General features: G+C 38.4%; 2 protein-coding genes across 12 annotated transcripts in view; one reads left to right on the forward strand and one right to left on the reverse strand.

The window, feature by feature from the left end:
- Positions 1-4,948, reverse strand: part of LOC127959405 (R3H domain-containing protein 2) — a 66,763-nt gene extending 61,815 nt beyond the window's left edge. For 4 of the 11 annotated variants that reach the window (XM_052558579.1, XM_052558580.1, XM_052558578.1 and 1 more), the window contains exon 1: positions 4,409-4,788. The gene's annotated coding sequence lies outside the window, so the exon portion shown is untranslated. Of the gene's footprint in view, positions 1-4,408 lie in introns of all 11 variants that reach the window. The other 7 variants (XM_052558571.1, XM_052558574.1, XM_052558570.1 and 4 more) reach the window with 5 other exon arrangements.
- A 5,007-nt stretch (positions 4,949-9,955) lies between these two features.
- LOC127959018 (inhibin beta B chain) lies at positions 9,956-13,982 on the forward strand. The gene is made up of 2 exons (XM_052558021.1): positions 9,956-10,829; positions 11,833-13,982. Exons 1-2 carry the CDS (start codon positions 10,442-10,444, stop codon positions 12,600-12,602), a joined length of 1,158 nt encoding a protein of 385 aa, XP_052413981.1. The 5' UTR covers positions 9,956-10,441; the 3' UTR covers positions 12,603-13,982.
- Positions 13,983-14,003: the final 21 nt, after the last annotated feature.

Raw genomic sequence — 14,003 nt, forward strand, 5'->3', positions numbered from 1 at the left:
ATTTAAACGCTTTTGTATGTTGTTCATTTTTATTAGTTTTATGTATATTGTTTTTGTTTTTTTAAAGAATAAACACTATTATTATAATTGTATTCTATAATAACCCTGAAATTTAAAGTGATCATCTATTCCGATCATTGTTTCAAAGATTGTTTTAGATTAAAACTCAAACAAATAAATGTACAAAAACATGCACTAGTTAGACACACATAAATTAAGGATAAGAACATAAATCAGTGTTATTTTAGTATCACTAATATCAGTTTGTAAAAAAAATAATAATTTAGCATACGTTTTAGTAATCATGTTTTTTTTCTTTAAAATCAATGTCTATATAGATTTGACTAAGTCTTAGTTATTTTAGTACTTGCAACAAAACAAAACAAAAACTTAATTTAAATGAGAATTTAAATGATTAGGCAGTTAATGCTGATTTTATTTTTAACTTCTGGATGGAACAGAAAGACAAGGAACAGATGCATGCAGACCTGAACTATTAACATCTGTAAAACCAATGCTAAAGCCAACTGCAAACCTACTGATATTAAAGATAAAGGACTCGTGTCTTCCTCTGAAGATGAGCCCAGCACCTTCTGACGTTCAGGTGAAATGTGTGTAGTAAAGCAGAAGCGGCCAGGAAGGACTGTGACAGTAGGTCAGAGAATCCCAGATCAATAGAAACTGGAGATGTGTGTTTGTGCTGTCGCTTTCTGTTGCTTTTACTGTCCATCTCCAGCAACAGGACAGACACTCGCCTCGTCCCGCCATCATTTACTCATCCTCACATCAGCCAAGGATTTTCTGCCCAGAGTTTTCTGTGCAAAAGTTCACTATGACCACATCTGTCAAACCTCTGAAATTCAATTTCTCCAGTGATGCATTTTGACCGTGCCAGTATTTTTCAAAATTATACCCGTTTTATGGTATATGTTGGTACTTTTTATTTTCATGCATTACCGGGTGTTAACCACATTGTCTACTGATTGAGAGAGGAAATACTGCAGTCGATTGACTCAGAATGCCCTATTTTGCGACTAAATGAAAACTTTGTTTTCGGTGCATGACTCATTTTTGAAAGCATGTCGTTTTGCACACACAGAGAGCCGATGAAACCCGATGGAGTCCCTGTGTTTTCTTTCATATCAGCATGTCTCTGTCCCGTGTTAAGGCAGATATCTGACGGTTATCCTTCGTGAGAGCGGCGATCCTCAGCATCGCCTCCAGTCACTGCCATCCAGCAGCCCTTAATAATTCACAAGCAGAACTCCACAGGGAAGCAGAGGGGAGGTGGTCGTGCCGAAAGCACAGAGGGAAAGAGCTGAGGAAACACAAAACGAGGACAGGAACGACAGAACAACAGATGAGAGGGAATTAAGAGGAAGCAAGGTGTGAGATGAGGAAGGAGAATCTAACAGCATCAAGATGAGACGAGCAGGAGGGAGGAGGCGCAGCACATGCTCTCTGCTCCAGCACACGGCTATAAATAGCTCTTTAAATCTCCCAAGAAAAAAACAACACAGCGCTGCTGCAAACCCAACACAAGATGAACCGAAACCACACACATGCACGCCATAACACAAGCACAATCGCTCCGACACGGAGGCCGGCGGAGGATCTGGGTTCACAAACAGCTCCTTATTAATGTTCCAGCAGCTAAATATGAGCAAACACCCGCCATCTCAAATGTGGGAGGACTGCGCCAAACGCACCTTCCAAGCGCATTACAGTCACAGATGCATCCTGATGTGTTTGAATTAAAGTGCACCTTTAAAAACACCTAAAGATCTAAGCTGATTATTAAGATATGAATCCCGTGAGGTGCATTTCATCAATGCATGCGTTTATAACAATGGACAGGTAATTAATCCATCAACTCGTGATTATCCACCAGTCTTCAACAAGTCTAGATTAACATCTTTATCTGACGCTTGACTCCAAGTGAATGTGTATTAATGATCAAGTTGGTGGCGATGCAGCAGAGATGTGTGTTTCAACAGGTAACAACACTGCAATGCCAGCAAACATCAATAACAACAATAACTCATTCTCCAGATCTGCCCAGACAGAAGATAAGACTCTTCCTAATGTTATTGGGGAGTAAATCCACAGAACAGATTGAAATAGACAGAAGCAGCTTTACAGAAGACACTCGAGTCATTATTTCATTCAATACTCGTTCAATATCAGTGCTGATGCTGCCGACTTATTCTGGTCATTCTTGACTAATTCTGGAGAAAACGGTAATAAAACAAGATATTTAGATATCTATCAGATTTTGAATAAAGTTCGCCATGCTATATAAATCAAAATTTAGTCAAATAAATGATATTTTCATGGTGTAAAATACATTTAATGTGCATCAAATGGTTATTTATATACGTAAATATGCATGATTGTAACAGCAATAGAGATGTTGAGAAAAATAAGTAAATTACAGAATCATTTAGATTTAATTTGTAATTACTGATTGGCTTATGAACTGATTTAAAACCTGATTTAAAACTGGTTGCAATGTTTATTACAATCTCAACTTCAATAATAATAATAATAATAATAGTTACAATTACAACCAAGCGTAACAAAAAAAGTGTCAAAAGAAAGTCCTTAATGAGAATACCAAATTAGCTTATTAATAATAAAAGTGTAGAATTTAATTGTGTTTTAACATGAACCAACAGCTCAGCTAAGAGTACACAGCAGCACCTATATTCAATAAAAATAAACAAAACCAATTTAAATCTTATTCTACATGACATCGCTGAAGTATTTCTAATGGCTGAATACATTAAGCATCTCATGCTCTTCATCTAACCAATGCAAACCTTTTCAAAACGCTGATATTTAGGTGATTAGATCATCAGAGCAGCAGAATTCACTGAAGATCCTCAGAAAACACAAAGCGCTGATAATTAAGTGCGTCTGCACTCGTCAATAATTCAACAAAGATTGATTTACCCATTTCTGAACTCGTTTACTAAACAACCATCTACTGTACATCTTGACCACAACATTTGGATGTTACCTCTGTTTATACGATCATAAACACACTCGTCCGACCCAACACGAAGCATTTATGAACCTCAATGAACCTGAATGGAAACAACAGATCAGCTGGACATCAGCTCTATTCTGATCGATCAGGGATTGAGAGTGATTGATGGTTAAAAGCTGATTTCTCAGAGAGCACGACTGAAGCTCAAAGCAGCTTTAAACATGACACACACCTGATGATCTGACGTAATAACTTCTGCCTGAGGCTGCGCTTCTATTACCAACCTGTAAATCTTCAGCTTTTTGTGGAGTAATGCCACGTAAGTATCACGGTCAGTCACTCAAACAACACTGACGAGCTTTGCTCTACTGTATTTCAAGGTAAAGAAGGGGTGACGGGATCTAAAGCATCACGCACACTCTCAAGAAATCCATCATGAACATCTCGAACCCACACAATGAACATTTCTTTCTTCAGTGCAAAGCCAAAAACAAAACTCTACACACAGATGTCATGCAAAATGCTACTTGCTGGACAGGAATTTTCTCGCCACGCTAAAAAATAAAGGATCTTTATTGGCATTGAATTATACTAATACGTTTTTTATATATAATAATCTCACTGATTCAACAAAACTGTTGTGTTGTTCACATTATGCATGTTTATGAATGACATTACCACATGTAGCATGCTACTCAAATGGAAAATGTTACCATCTTGGCTGACCAAAACAAACTAAAGCATGGCATTATCTTGAAATATGATAAATGCACCTGCTATCTGGGTAGATACTACAACTTAATGATTGTTTTATATGTGTAAACTGGGACTTACGTGACACTTTGAGATGTTGCCCACTAATGTCAAGCCCAAAAGAAGAACCGGGAACGATAAAGTTCTGTTTGTTTACAAATAAGCTCTTTAAAGTTTGGTGATTCTGACTGGATGTCAATGTTTTTACATGTATGCATTCATTAGACGCTTTTATCCAAAGAGACATAACAGTGTGAGAATGTGTGTTCTCTAGGAATCGAACGCACGACCTTTTGCGCTACTAACGCAACGCTCTACCACTAAGCCACAGGAACAACAGTTCACTTATAGTTCATTGGACGAAAAAAAAACGTTCTAAAAGTGATTCCAATTAAATTGTAAACATCGCTTTTCTTATTGGTCTGACGTGTTTTAATAATCCGCGCGCCACGCGACGCGACGCATCTAGAACGCCGCCGTTCAAATCAACGTCTAACGTCTACCGTGATTAGAACGGGAGCGTTCTGCTTCTCACGACTCAGTGTAGTCACGTTATAAGTGAAGAATTACCCATTACACTTTCTCGGACTACTTTAGTGAGCTTTACTAGCGACACACATCGATACCTGTTCCATTTAAAGCGTTCAAACGCTAGTCACTTACCCGTTAATCCTTCGCGTTCGTTCAAAACGACGAAACAGCACCGGTCCTCGTTGTAGATCGTCGTTCTGCTGTGTTTGTCCCGTTTCCGATGATTTAGAGTGGATATTTACCTCACAATATGGGTTAATTAATTAGCCTGTGGAGGCTAAGCGAACGCGAGCTAAGTCAAAATGACAATCGGCCGCCTCACGAACTCGTGAGCGCATTACTACCGCTCAGGATGGGTTAGGTGAACATGTTTAAAGTGATAACCCACCGAGCCCCCCTCGGTAACCGAATAACGACAGCCCGCTGCCGCTTATCGCCGTTTAATCGCCTCCAAGCACGAGCTCGCGGCAGCTCTCTGTCAACAGCAGCGCGCAGCGATCAAACAGAACTTGAGTGGGCGGGGCCGTGACGTCAGAGGAGAACCTTACCAAAAGACCGTAGGTTTGAGAAACAAGCGTCATCTGAGAACAACGCGCGTCCTGATCTGCGTTCTTAAGCGTTCGTGATCAGCAAACGGAGGAATTATAAAGGAAGGCGGGGAGCACTGAAACAAGAACGCTGTCTCTTTCTGTGCTTTACGTCACAGTTCCATGTGTTTGTGCTTACAGGAAACAGAGGATGGCGCTGTCGGTATCGTTTCAGTTTGGGATGAATATGCAAACAAGGGTTTAAAAATAGCCGAGTTTGCACCTGATGGTCAATTTTTTCTGTAAGTGTAAACTTCAAAATCACTGTCTATCTATCTATCTATCTATCTATCTATCTATCTATCTATCTATCTATCTATCTATCTATCTATCTATCTATCTGTCTGTCTGTCTGTCTGTCTGTCTGTCTGTCTGTCTGTCTGTCTGTGTGTGTGTGTATATATACACAGGGGTGGTTCTTGGGTGAGTGGAGATCCGAGGCTTAGCCCAGAAAAATCCATGTATGTGACTTTTTATTTTAATAAATCAGAAAGATTTACCTTGTTTAAAATATACAAAATTTATTAACAATAAACAATAAATTTATTAACAATTTATTTAAAGTATTGAGGAAAATACATTTGCTTTTTGCAAACAAAAATTAAGAATTGCAAAACAAATGAAGCAATGATTTTGCAATACATATTTTCCATGGTCATATCTATTAATTTATTTGCAACGCTGCTTTTATTTTGCGTGTCAGTCTAGTTTGAGCTTGCAATACCATTTTTCCTTTGCGCTTCACTTTTCTGCACGTCTCTCTTTGTGGCACTGTTTTGACGTGGGGTCAATTCGGGAGTTCGTAGTGGGTTTCCGAATCATTTGAGTCAGTTCGGGAGTTCGTAGCGGGATCGCGAATCATTTGAGTCAATTTGGGGATCGCGAATCATATGAATTAGTTCGGGAGTTCGTAGCGGGATCGCGAATCATTTGAGTCAATTTGGGGGATCGCGAATCATTTGAATCAGTTCGGGAGTTCGTAGCGGGATCGCGAATCATTTGAGTCAATTTGGGGATCGCGAATCATTTGAATAAGTTCGGGAGTTCGTTGCGGGATCGCGAATCATTTGAGTGAATTTGGGGATCGCGAATCATTTGAATAAGTTCGGGAGTTCGTAGCGGGATCGCGAATCATTTGAGTCATTTCGGGAGTTCGTAGCGGGATCGCGAATCATTTGAGTCATTTCGGGAGTTCGTAGCGGGATCGCGAATCATTTGAGTCATTTCGGGAGTTCGTAGCGGGATCACGAATCATTTGAGTCAGTTCGGGAGTTCGTAGCGGGATCGCGAATCATTTGAGTCATTTCGAGAGTTCGGAGCGGCATCGCGAATCATTTGAGTCAATTTGGGGATCGCGAATCATTTGAATAAGTTCAATACAAAAACAATAAAAACAACAACAAAAAAACAAATTTAAAACATTTTATTTAAAGTTTATCCCTTGTATCCTGACACATATGCTGATGTTGTGTCTCTACTTTTTTTTTTTTTTTTGTCTCTGTCTCTGTTTTCTTTTATTTTCCAATCAAGCCTGACTGGCTACACTCGTCTTGGTAGAACAGGGATAAGAAGCAAACATTAAGCAGTGCACTGACATACTCTTACTCTTCAAAGATATCTGGTCAAAGGACTTTATCTCTGTGTTTATGTATACTTAAAGCCAAGTATAATTATAAATGCAGGGCTCTATACACTTATATTTTTAAAGGACCACTTACACAGCACTTAAAAATTGCATAAATAATCTTATGAGGCTAATGTATCAAATATAAAATTTGGAATACAGAAATATGAAATTATGAAAAAAAATTAGAATGGTACTTTGTCACTAGGTCGCGGTATGCCACTGCCTTAATGAGTGAGTCGGTGAGTCATTTAATCAATGGATTCATTTGAAAGGATGATTCATTCGGAAAAAATGTGTGTGTGTGTGTGTGTGTGTGTGTGTGTGTGTGTGTGTGTGTGTGTGTGTGTGTGTGTGTGTGTGTGTGTGTGTGTGTGTGTGTCCTAAAGACTGTGCTGAGCAACCGTTAACTGTTAGATGTTCAAAATGTAACGTTAAATCAAACACAATTTAAAACCGAAAAAGAAATATACTGTAATACTATGATTAAAAGTTACAGATACCTGAAGCTGTTGTATCTTGGCGTTCAAGTGTTTTGGCTGGGGGGGGGTTACTTCCATTTTTGAAGAAGAAGAAGATTAATTTTGAAATATCCATTTTAATTTTCAAATAAATGTATCTAGTAAAATACTACAGGCCAACAAACCGCCTGCCTCCAAAAGATCTCATTTCATTGGCTGAAGAGTACAGACGCTCATCAATGGTTGGCCAGTTTACATGTCAGTCAGAAGCACTAGACTCAGTGGGCGGTTTTCGTCGGGTTTGAATGACAACGCGTAACTCTACAGACACTGTGGACGTGAGAGTCAAGTGATATTTATTTATTTATTTAAATTCTAATATAAATTACTTTATTGGCCATGAAAACTCATTGATGGCATGGTGGTAATAAAAACATTCGGGTCTTTACTGAAAACATTCCGGGCTCCAGCCCCCTTAGCCCACCCCTAACACCTCCCCTGTATATATATATATATATATATATATATATATATATATATATATATATATATATATATATATATATATATATATATATATAATGTATGTATATATACATACAGTGTCTGGCATGGTGTATATTGGCTGCTGTACAAAGCAAATATAAAGCAATACTCTATTTGTAATTTCACAAAATATAGCATATATTTTATATTTAACATTTTATGCTCTTATGTTGTATTATAAGAGTACAAGAAAACGGTTACACTTTTGTTTTAGGGTTACATGTTGTTATGCATCATTTATTATTAATATGGTAGGAAGTGCATGTAATGTATAACAAGCACACCTTAAAATAAAATATTACCGAAAAACAAGTGATGTAGAAACCATTTTCACTCAGAAATTGCAAATACATTTTTTATAAATTATAAAGAAACCAAAAGAGGCATATAAGCTAAAATACTATTTTCCTGTAAAAAGATATATATCTTAAAATCTTTATTTTCAGTTTCAATATGCTGAATACAATATAAACCAATATTCTATTTACATTTTCACTAAACAGCTTATCTTTTATTATAGCAGTATTGTACATATGGTGTATATTGATTACTGTATAAGCAAAATAAAACTTTAAAATAATCATAAATATTTCAGTACTTTTCTACAAAGCAGAGACATTAGATTCATATTCTTCATGATTCTACATTTTTAAAAAAAATCAAATCTGGTGTTTTCTTCATGATATCAGACTGTTTTTTTTTCTTCACGAGCGACGTGCAGATCCACAGACTTGGCACTAATTTCAGTGCGTGTGTCCTATCTGTCACTTGTTGATCTTTCTTCTTTTTCGGAGGTCAGGAACAGTCCAAATAAAGCACAGAATGAACTCACTTCACTTTCACCTTTCTCCTATATAGTGTGACCTCAGCAGATCAGACTGTACCTGCATTTATTGATGATTAAGGCTTATTTCCTCTCAAACACTGAGCCCTCTAGGTGATCATGAGGGGTTATTTTTAAAATCATGGTTATTTTTGAGCAACTCATCTGCTGGATCAACCTGACAAACTGATGTGTTACTGTCTAGTGCGCTGGATAAAACTAGATTGGTTTGCCAGCTGCTTTTGTTTTTGTCTCCTGTTCATGAGAGCAACTAAACCTCGTAAATTGCTTAGTTACTTACAGAAATGCTACTTTTTTCAGTTAAAATGTAAGTTTCGTTTGTAAGCAATATGAAAATAAAGCACCATTCTAATGAACATGAACTGCAATTTTTTGGAGTGTATAACTCATATGTAGCAATTTTTGAAAAACCTTTTAACATTTTTACTTTGTTACATCATATGGATTGTGTTATCGATTCCAAAAATTGCTTGTAAGAGTGCATGACAGATTAGAGTTACTTTTTTATAGATTACATGATTACAATTTAATTTAATTAATTATAATTCCACTTACAAACCCACTTCAGTTCTTACATTGTAAGACCAGTTTGGGAAACCCTGGAGTAATGTAATGTTTAATGCACTTCAGGATGTTGATATAAAAAAATAAAAATAAAAAATGAATATATGTTCTTTCTCTTTGCTGTTTTATATCAATATGATATACTTTAATGGGTAGTTTAAAACAAGTATAATAATCTAAAAGTAATCTGAAGACATGAGGAACCTATTACTGTTTTCACCATGTAATATGTAATGGACTACACGTTTACATATACAACACAACATGCATACATCATCGAAATCGAATGCATTTATATAGACCTATGCAACATGGTGTAACCCTTGCACAGATGTCAGCATCCCTCATTCATTGTCTGGTCAGTGACCTCCACATGAACACTGGTGATGTGTGTCCACTAGACGGCGCCTGCGCACTGCGAGTCCGAGCCGCTTACAGCATCTGTGACGTTAGATGTCACGTGGGTTCACTAACTGTGTCAATTAATCACCCCTCAATTACACCACATGCCCATGTAGGGATGAAGACAGACAACACTCATATATTTTCCTGTTGCTCTTTATTTGTTTCTCGTGCTGCCCACATATTGCAATATTCAGTATAAAAGTAACATTTTAGACATTGCATAGTTAGTGTTTAAGTCACTAAACAACGGGAGACAAAGCAGCCAAAAAAAAAAAAAGTCAAATGCACAATTCTTTGTTAAAATAAATAAATAAAAACACATAAAAAAGAAAAAATAAATTATTACACTAATCTATTACGATTTTCTACTTTCAGTACTAGGCAATCCACAAACTCTGGCACTTCTTATTTTACTGTCCTCTTAATAAATGAACACACATCTATGTAAATAATTTTTATTATTTAACAAGATCATTCTGTCATCATTTACTTGATAGTCTGGAACAGAAGATCACATTTTAAGAATATTGGGAATCAAACACCATTAGACCCCATTGACTTGCACTGTAAAAGACAATATATATATATATATATATATATATATATACATCCATTTTTTTTGGAAAATGATAATTTCTGGTGAACTAACCCTTTAATGGTTATAGTTTGGAATATTTAAGATAAACAGAGCCATCTGGAGGAGTTTTTGCACACACTGCTGCGCATCTGCTCCACACTGAAACAGCTCATATTTACTGATCTCGTGTTGGCTTGTGATCTGTTTGGTTTGGTTGCTTTAGAGTTTCAATGCTGGGGGTCACTGGGCCAGAGGTGAGCGTTCGGACTTCGCTTGTGCATCCGCGTCCTGACGTGGCACTGTAAGTGTCTATGTTTATTTGTTCGCGCTAATGATTAACCCCCAGCAGAGCTATATATATATATATGTTTCAGTGAGGAGTGTGCATCCCAGCAGCGCTTCGCTCACCTGCGCGTCATTGGTGCGTCCCTTAAACGTGTCACAACTTTTGATGGATTACCCCACTTCTGAGTGCTCAGGTGCGGCTCACTCCTCTCCATCCACTCGCTAGTGCGCGTCTCTCCGAACTCTGTCAGACTCAATCGAGCAAAGTCAGCATGTTCTTGGTGTCGTTCTCGTGGGCGCACCTGTGCGAGCTCGTGTCCGCGGTGCTGCTGTCCACGCTGGTGGTGCTGAGCGCGCTCACGGTGAGGGGAACGAGCGCGGCCGCCACCGGCTGCACGACGTGCGGCATGCCTGCGATGGAGAAGGGCACGGAGGAGCGTTACCTGATCGAGATGGCCAAACAGCAGATCCTGAGCAAGCTTCACCTGCGGGAGAGGCCGAACATCACGCAGACGGTGCCGCGTGCCGCGCTCATGACGGCGCTGCGCAAGCTCCACGCGGGCCGCGTCAGACAGGACGGAACGCTGGAGCTGGACAATAACGCGCCAAACTCACGCACGAACAACCAGGCGTACGAGATCGTGAGCTTCGCTGATGTCGGTGAGTGCACCTTACTTAAAACATTAATTGTAAATTGATACGTGCGCGCACGCCCCTTCATGTAAACATTAGTTTTACTATGAAAATACTGGAATTAATGACTTTAAGAACGATATGCACTATTCAAATCCGGTTTCTTTAATGATTAACTGGTTTTGAAAGATCAAAACAAACGATAGCCTACGCTAAACAATGTTATAGCCTATACATATTTAACAAGTAAAAGATGGGTACATCTGACACTTTGTTCCTCTAAATCGTTCATAAAATAATTTTGGTTTCTGCACATTTCGAGCACGTGCAAACTAAACATTAAACATTTTGTATGCATAGCTACACATTGAAAACTGCATAAGAACTAAATGTTAGAATGTTGTTCCAATCCACCTCCTTTGACTTAACAGTGGGCGTGGCCATTAGTGATAGAAATGTGCTGGACTTCCGGTATTATCGCTTCTAGTTATTTTAGCTGTACAAAATCAGAGGTTATGTTGTTTGATAATGCAAAGTTGTTGTTTTTACTTTGTGAGCATATAACTTTAATTCATAAAATAATTTTTATTAATCATAAACAGAATTTATTTTAAAAAATCACTCTAAAATTACGTTTTTAAATGTAAAAATGAATTACAAAGAAACTGAAACGAATTAAACATGAAATTGTGAAGTATAAAGACTGTAATGGAGTTTTCTTATAAAATATTTTCTAGAATCTTTATTTACAATTTAAAAAAATATATTTTTATAGCATATTTTCTTACCCTGTAACAAAAAAAAAGTTAAGAAGGCTTAAAAATTTAAATCAACCAGCTTCAGTTTTCTCAAATTTTTGTTGTATAAAGTTAAAACAAGAAGTAGAGAACTCAAATTAATAAAAAAAATCTTCTGAAGCTGGTTGCCTTTTAGATTTTTTACAGTGTCTGGCACAATCCCAAAAAAACATCTTACTTCCGCTTGCAAAATAAGCACTGCTTCTAAGCCCCTGTATCTGATTTCTCTCCAGATTCCGAGGTTTCTGCCGGCATCGACACCAGTCTGTCGTTCCAGTTCCTGCAGGAGAAAGGTCACAGCGTCCAGGTGCTGCAGTCGTCGCTGTGGCTTTACGTAAGTCAGACTGACACGCCTCATCACGGCAGCCGCGTAAACGCAGAAATCTCCCTGCCGGCGTCGAGCACCGCCAATCGCACGCTGCTGCTCCAGAGGAGCGTGGATGTGTCACGAGGCGGATGGCACACGTTCCCGGTCACCAGCGCCCTGCAGACATTTCTGGACGGCGGTCAGCGGAGGTTCAGTCTAGAGGTGCACTGCGAAGACGGCGGTCGAAACCTGTGCAGTCGCGAAACATCAGGCGAATCCTCCCATCAGCCGTTCCTAGTTGCACAGGTGCAGTTGCGTGAAGATGCCACCAAACACTTGCTGAGCAAACGCTCGCTGCGATGCGGCGACGACGTGAGCGTGTGCTGCAAAAAAGACTTCTACATCAAGTTCCGTGACATACAGTGGCAGGACTGGATCATAGCGCCTGAGGGCTACCATATGAACTACTGCATGGGACAGTGTCCACAGCATTTATCCGGCTCGCCCGGCATCGCCTCGTCCTTCCACGCCACCGTCTTCAGTCAACTGAAGGCCAACGGCATCCACACGGCCGTGTCGTCCTGCTGCGTCCCCATCCAGAGACGACCGCTCTCCATGGTCTACTTCAACTCGCAGCACACCATCGTGAAGACCGACGTCCCGGACATGATCGTCGAATCCTGCGGGTGCACATAAAGAACAATTATGTGACTTAAATTGTTATTTCATGCAAAAATTAGCCTGTGATTTACTGACCCTCAATGCATCCCAGGTGTACCAGTCATAAGGGATTAAACAAGCTTTCTATTGATGAATGGTTAGTTAGGATAGGACGATATTTAGCCGTGATACAACTATTTGAATATCTGCAATCTGAGGGTGCCAAAATCACCTTTAAAGTTTTTAGCTATGCATATTACTAATTCATTCGTTCTTTCAGACAAATCCAATCAGAGTTGTATAATAAAAACTGTCCTTGCTCTTCCAAGCTTTAGAATTGCAGAGGGCATTTTTTTCTGTTCGACAGTCCAAAAGAAGTGCAATAAAGCTCATGCATCCATAACGGCTCCAGGGAAATAATAAAGGTCTCCTGTAGCAAATCGAAATCAGAAACACCCGCCCACTGCATTTATAAACCTAGGAAGAGCAAGGAACATTTGTATAATATTATTCCAAAAGGATTCATCTAAAAGACGAAAGTCATACACACCTAGGATGGCTTGAGGTTGAGTAAAGCAAAGGCTTATTTTCATTCAAGAGGCGAAATATGCTCTAATCAAGGCTTTCTGTCTAAGCAAAGTTTATTCGTTATGGGTTTTTTATAGATGTGGAAACACTCAGGGAAATCAAAGCCACTGTAAAAGCCACACTTAGGCCTGAATCAGCACGGTTACCCAACATGACAGTAACATTTAGATACTGCCAAACATCCCAGAAAAGATCTGACAGCGAATGAAAATGGTGCATTAGTATCTAATACATTTCTCTCACAATATAGTTCTCAAAGCTTATTTTGACTGTTTACGCTAAGCACCAGCAAATACAACTATATATGTATACTGGCTTTCTTTTCAACATGCTTTTTTCTGTTCTGTTCTTTTATTTGTATTATTATTATTATTATTAATAATAATACGTCTTATTTATATAGCGCCTTTGAAAAAGCAGTACAGTAATCTACAGACAGTACAATAACACATTGTACAGGTGTATTTTTGCCATGTTTATTGTGTCTTATGTTCTCCTTTTGTTTAGTCTGAAGCACCTCCTAGTGATGCATAGTGTAGGGAAATCTGCAACTGCACTTTATATGTTGTTTTGCGTAGTTAGTGGGAATCAAGCCATGCAAATCCGATTTACGTGTTGTGTTTATGTTTTCTTTTACAAAATGATACTGTAACTTATGACACAATATTAATGCTTTTTATTAAGGCTCTTTGGAGGAGACTAATTTCTATAATTTTTTAATAAAGCAATATTTTCTTATAGGTGAGACAGCTTGGAAATCTGTACTGTATTGTATATTGTAATTTTGCTGAATATGTGTATTTTTTTAAATAAATATTTTATCTATTACTTCACGTGTGCTTTAATGAG

The sequence above is a fragment of the Carassius gibelio genome, chromosome B6 (assembly GCF_023724105.1).
Source record: "Carassius gibelio isolate Cgi1373 ecotype wild population from Czech Republic chromosome B6, carGib1.2-hapl.c, whole genome shotgun sequence".
Taxonomy (NCBI): Eukaryota; Metazoa; Chordata; class Actinopteri; order Cypriniformes; family Cyprinidae; genus Carassius; species Carassius gibelio.

What these genes read in the sequence shown, in the direction of transcription:
- LOC127959018 (XM_052558021.1), top strand. Translation starts at nt 10,442, where the DNA reads ATGTTCTTGGTGTCGTTCTCGTGGGCGCACCTGTGCGAGCTCGTGTCC. An exon ending in CGTGAGCTTCGCTGATGTCG is followed by an intron (nt 10,830 to 11,832) that starts GTGAGTGCACCT and finishes ATTTCTCTCCAG; the next exon opens with ATTCCGAGGTTTCTGCCGGC.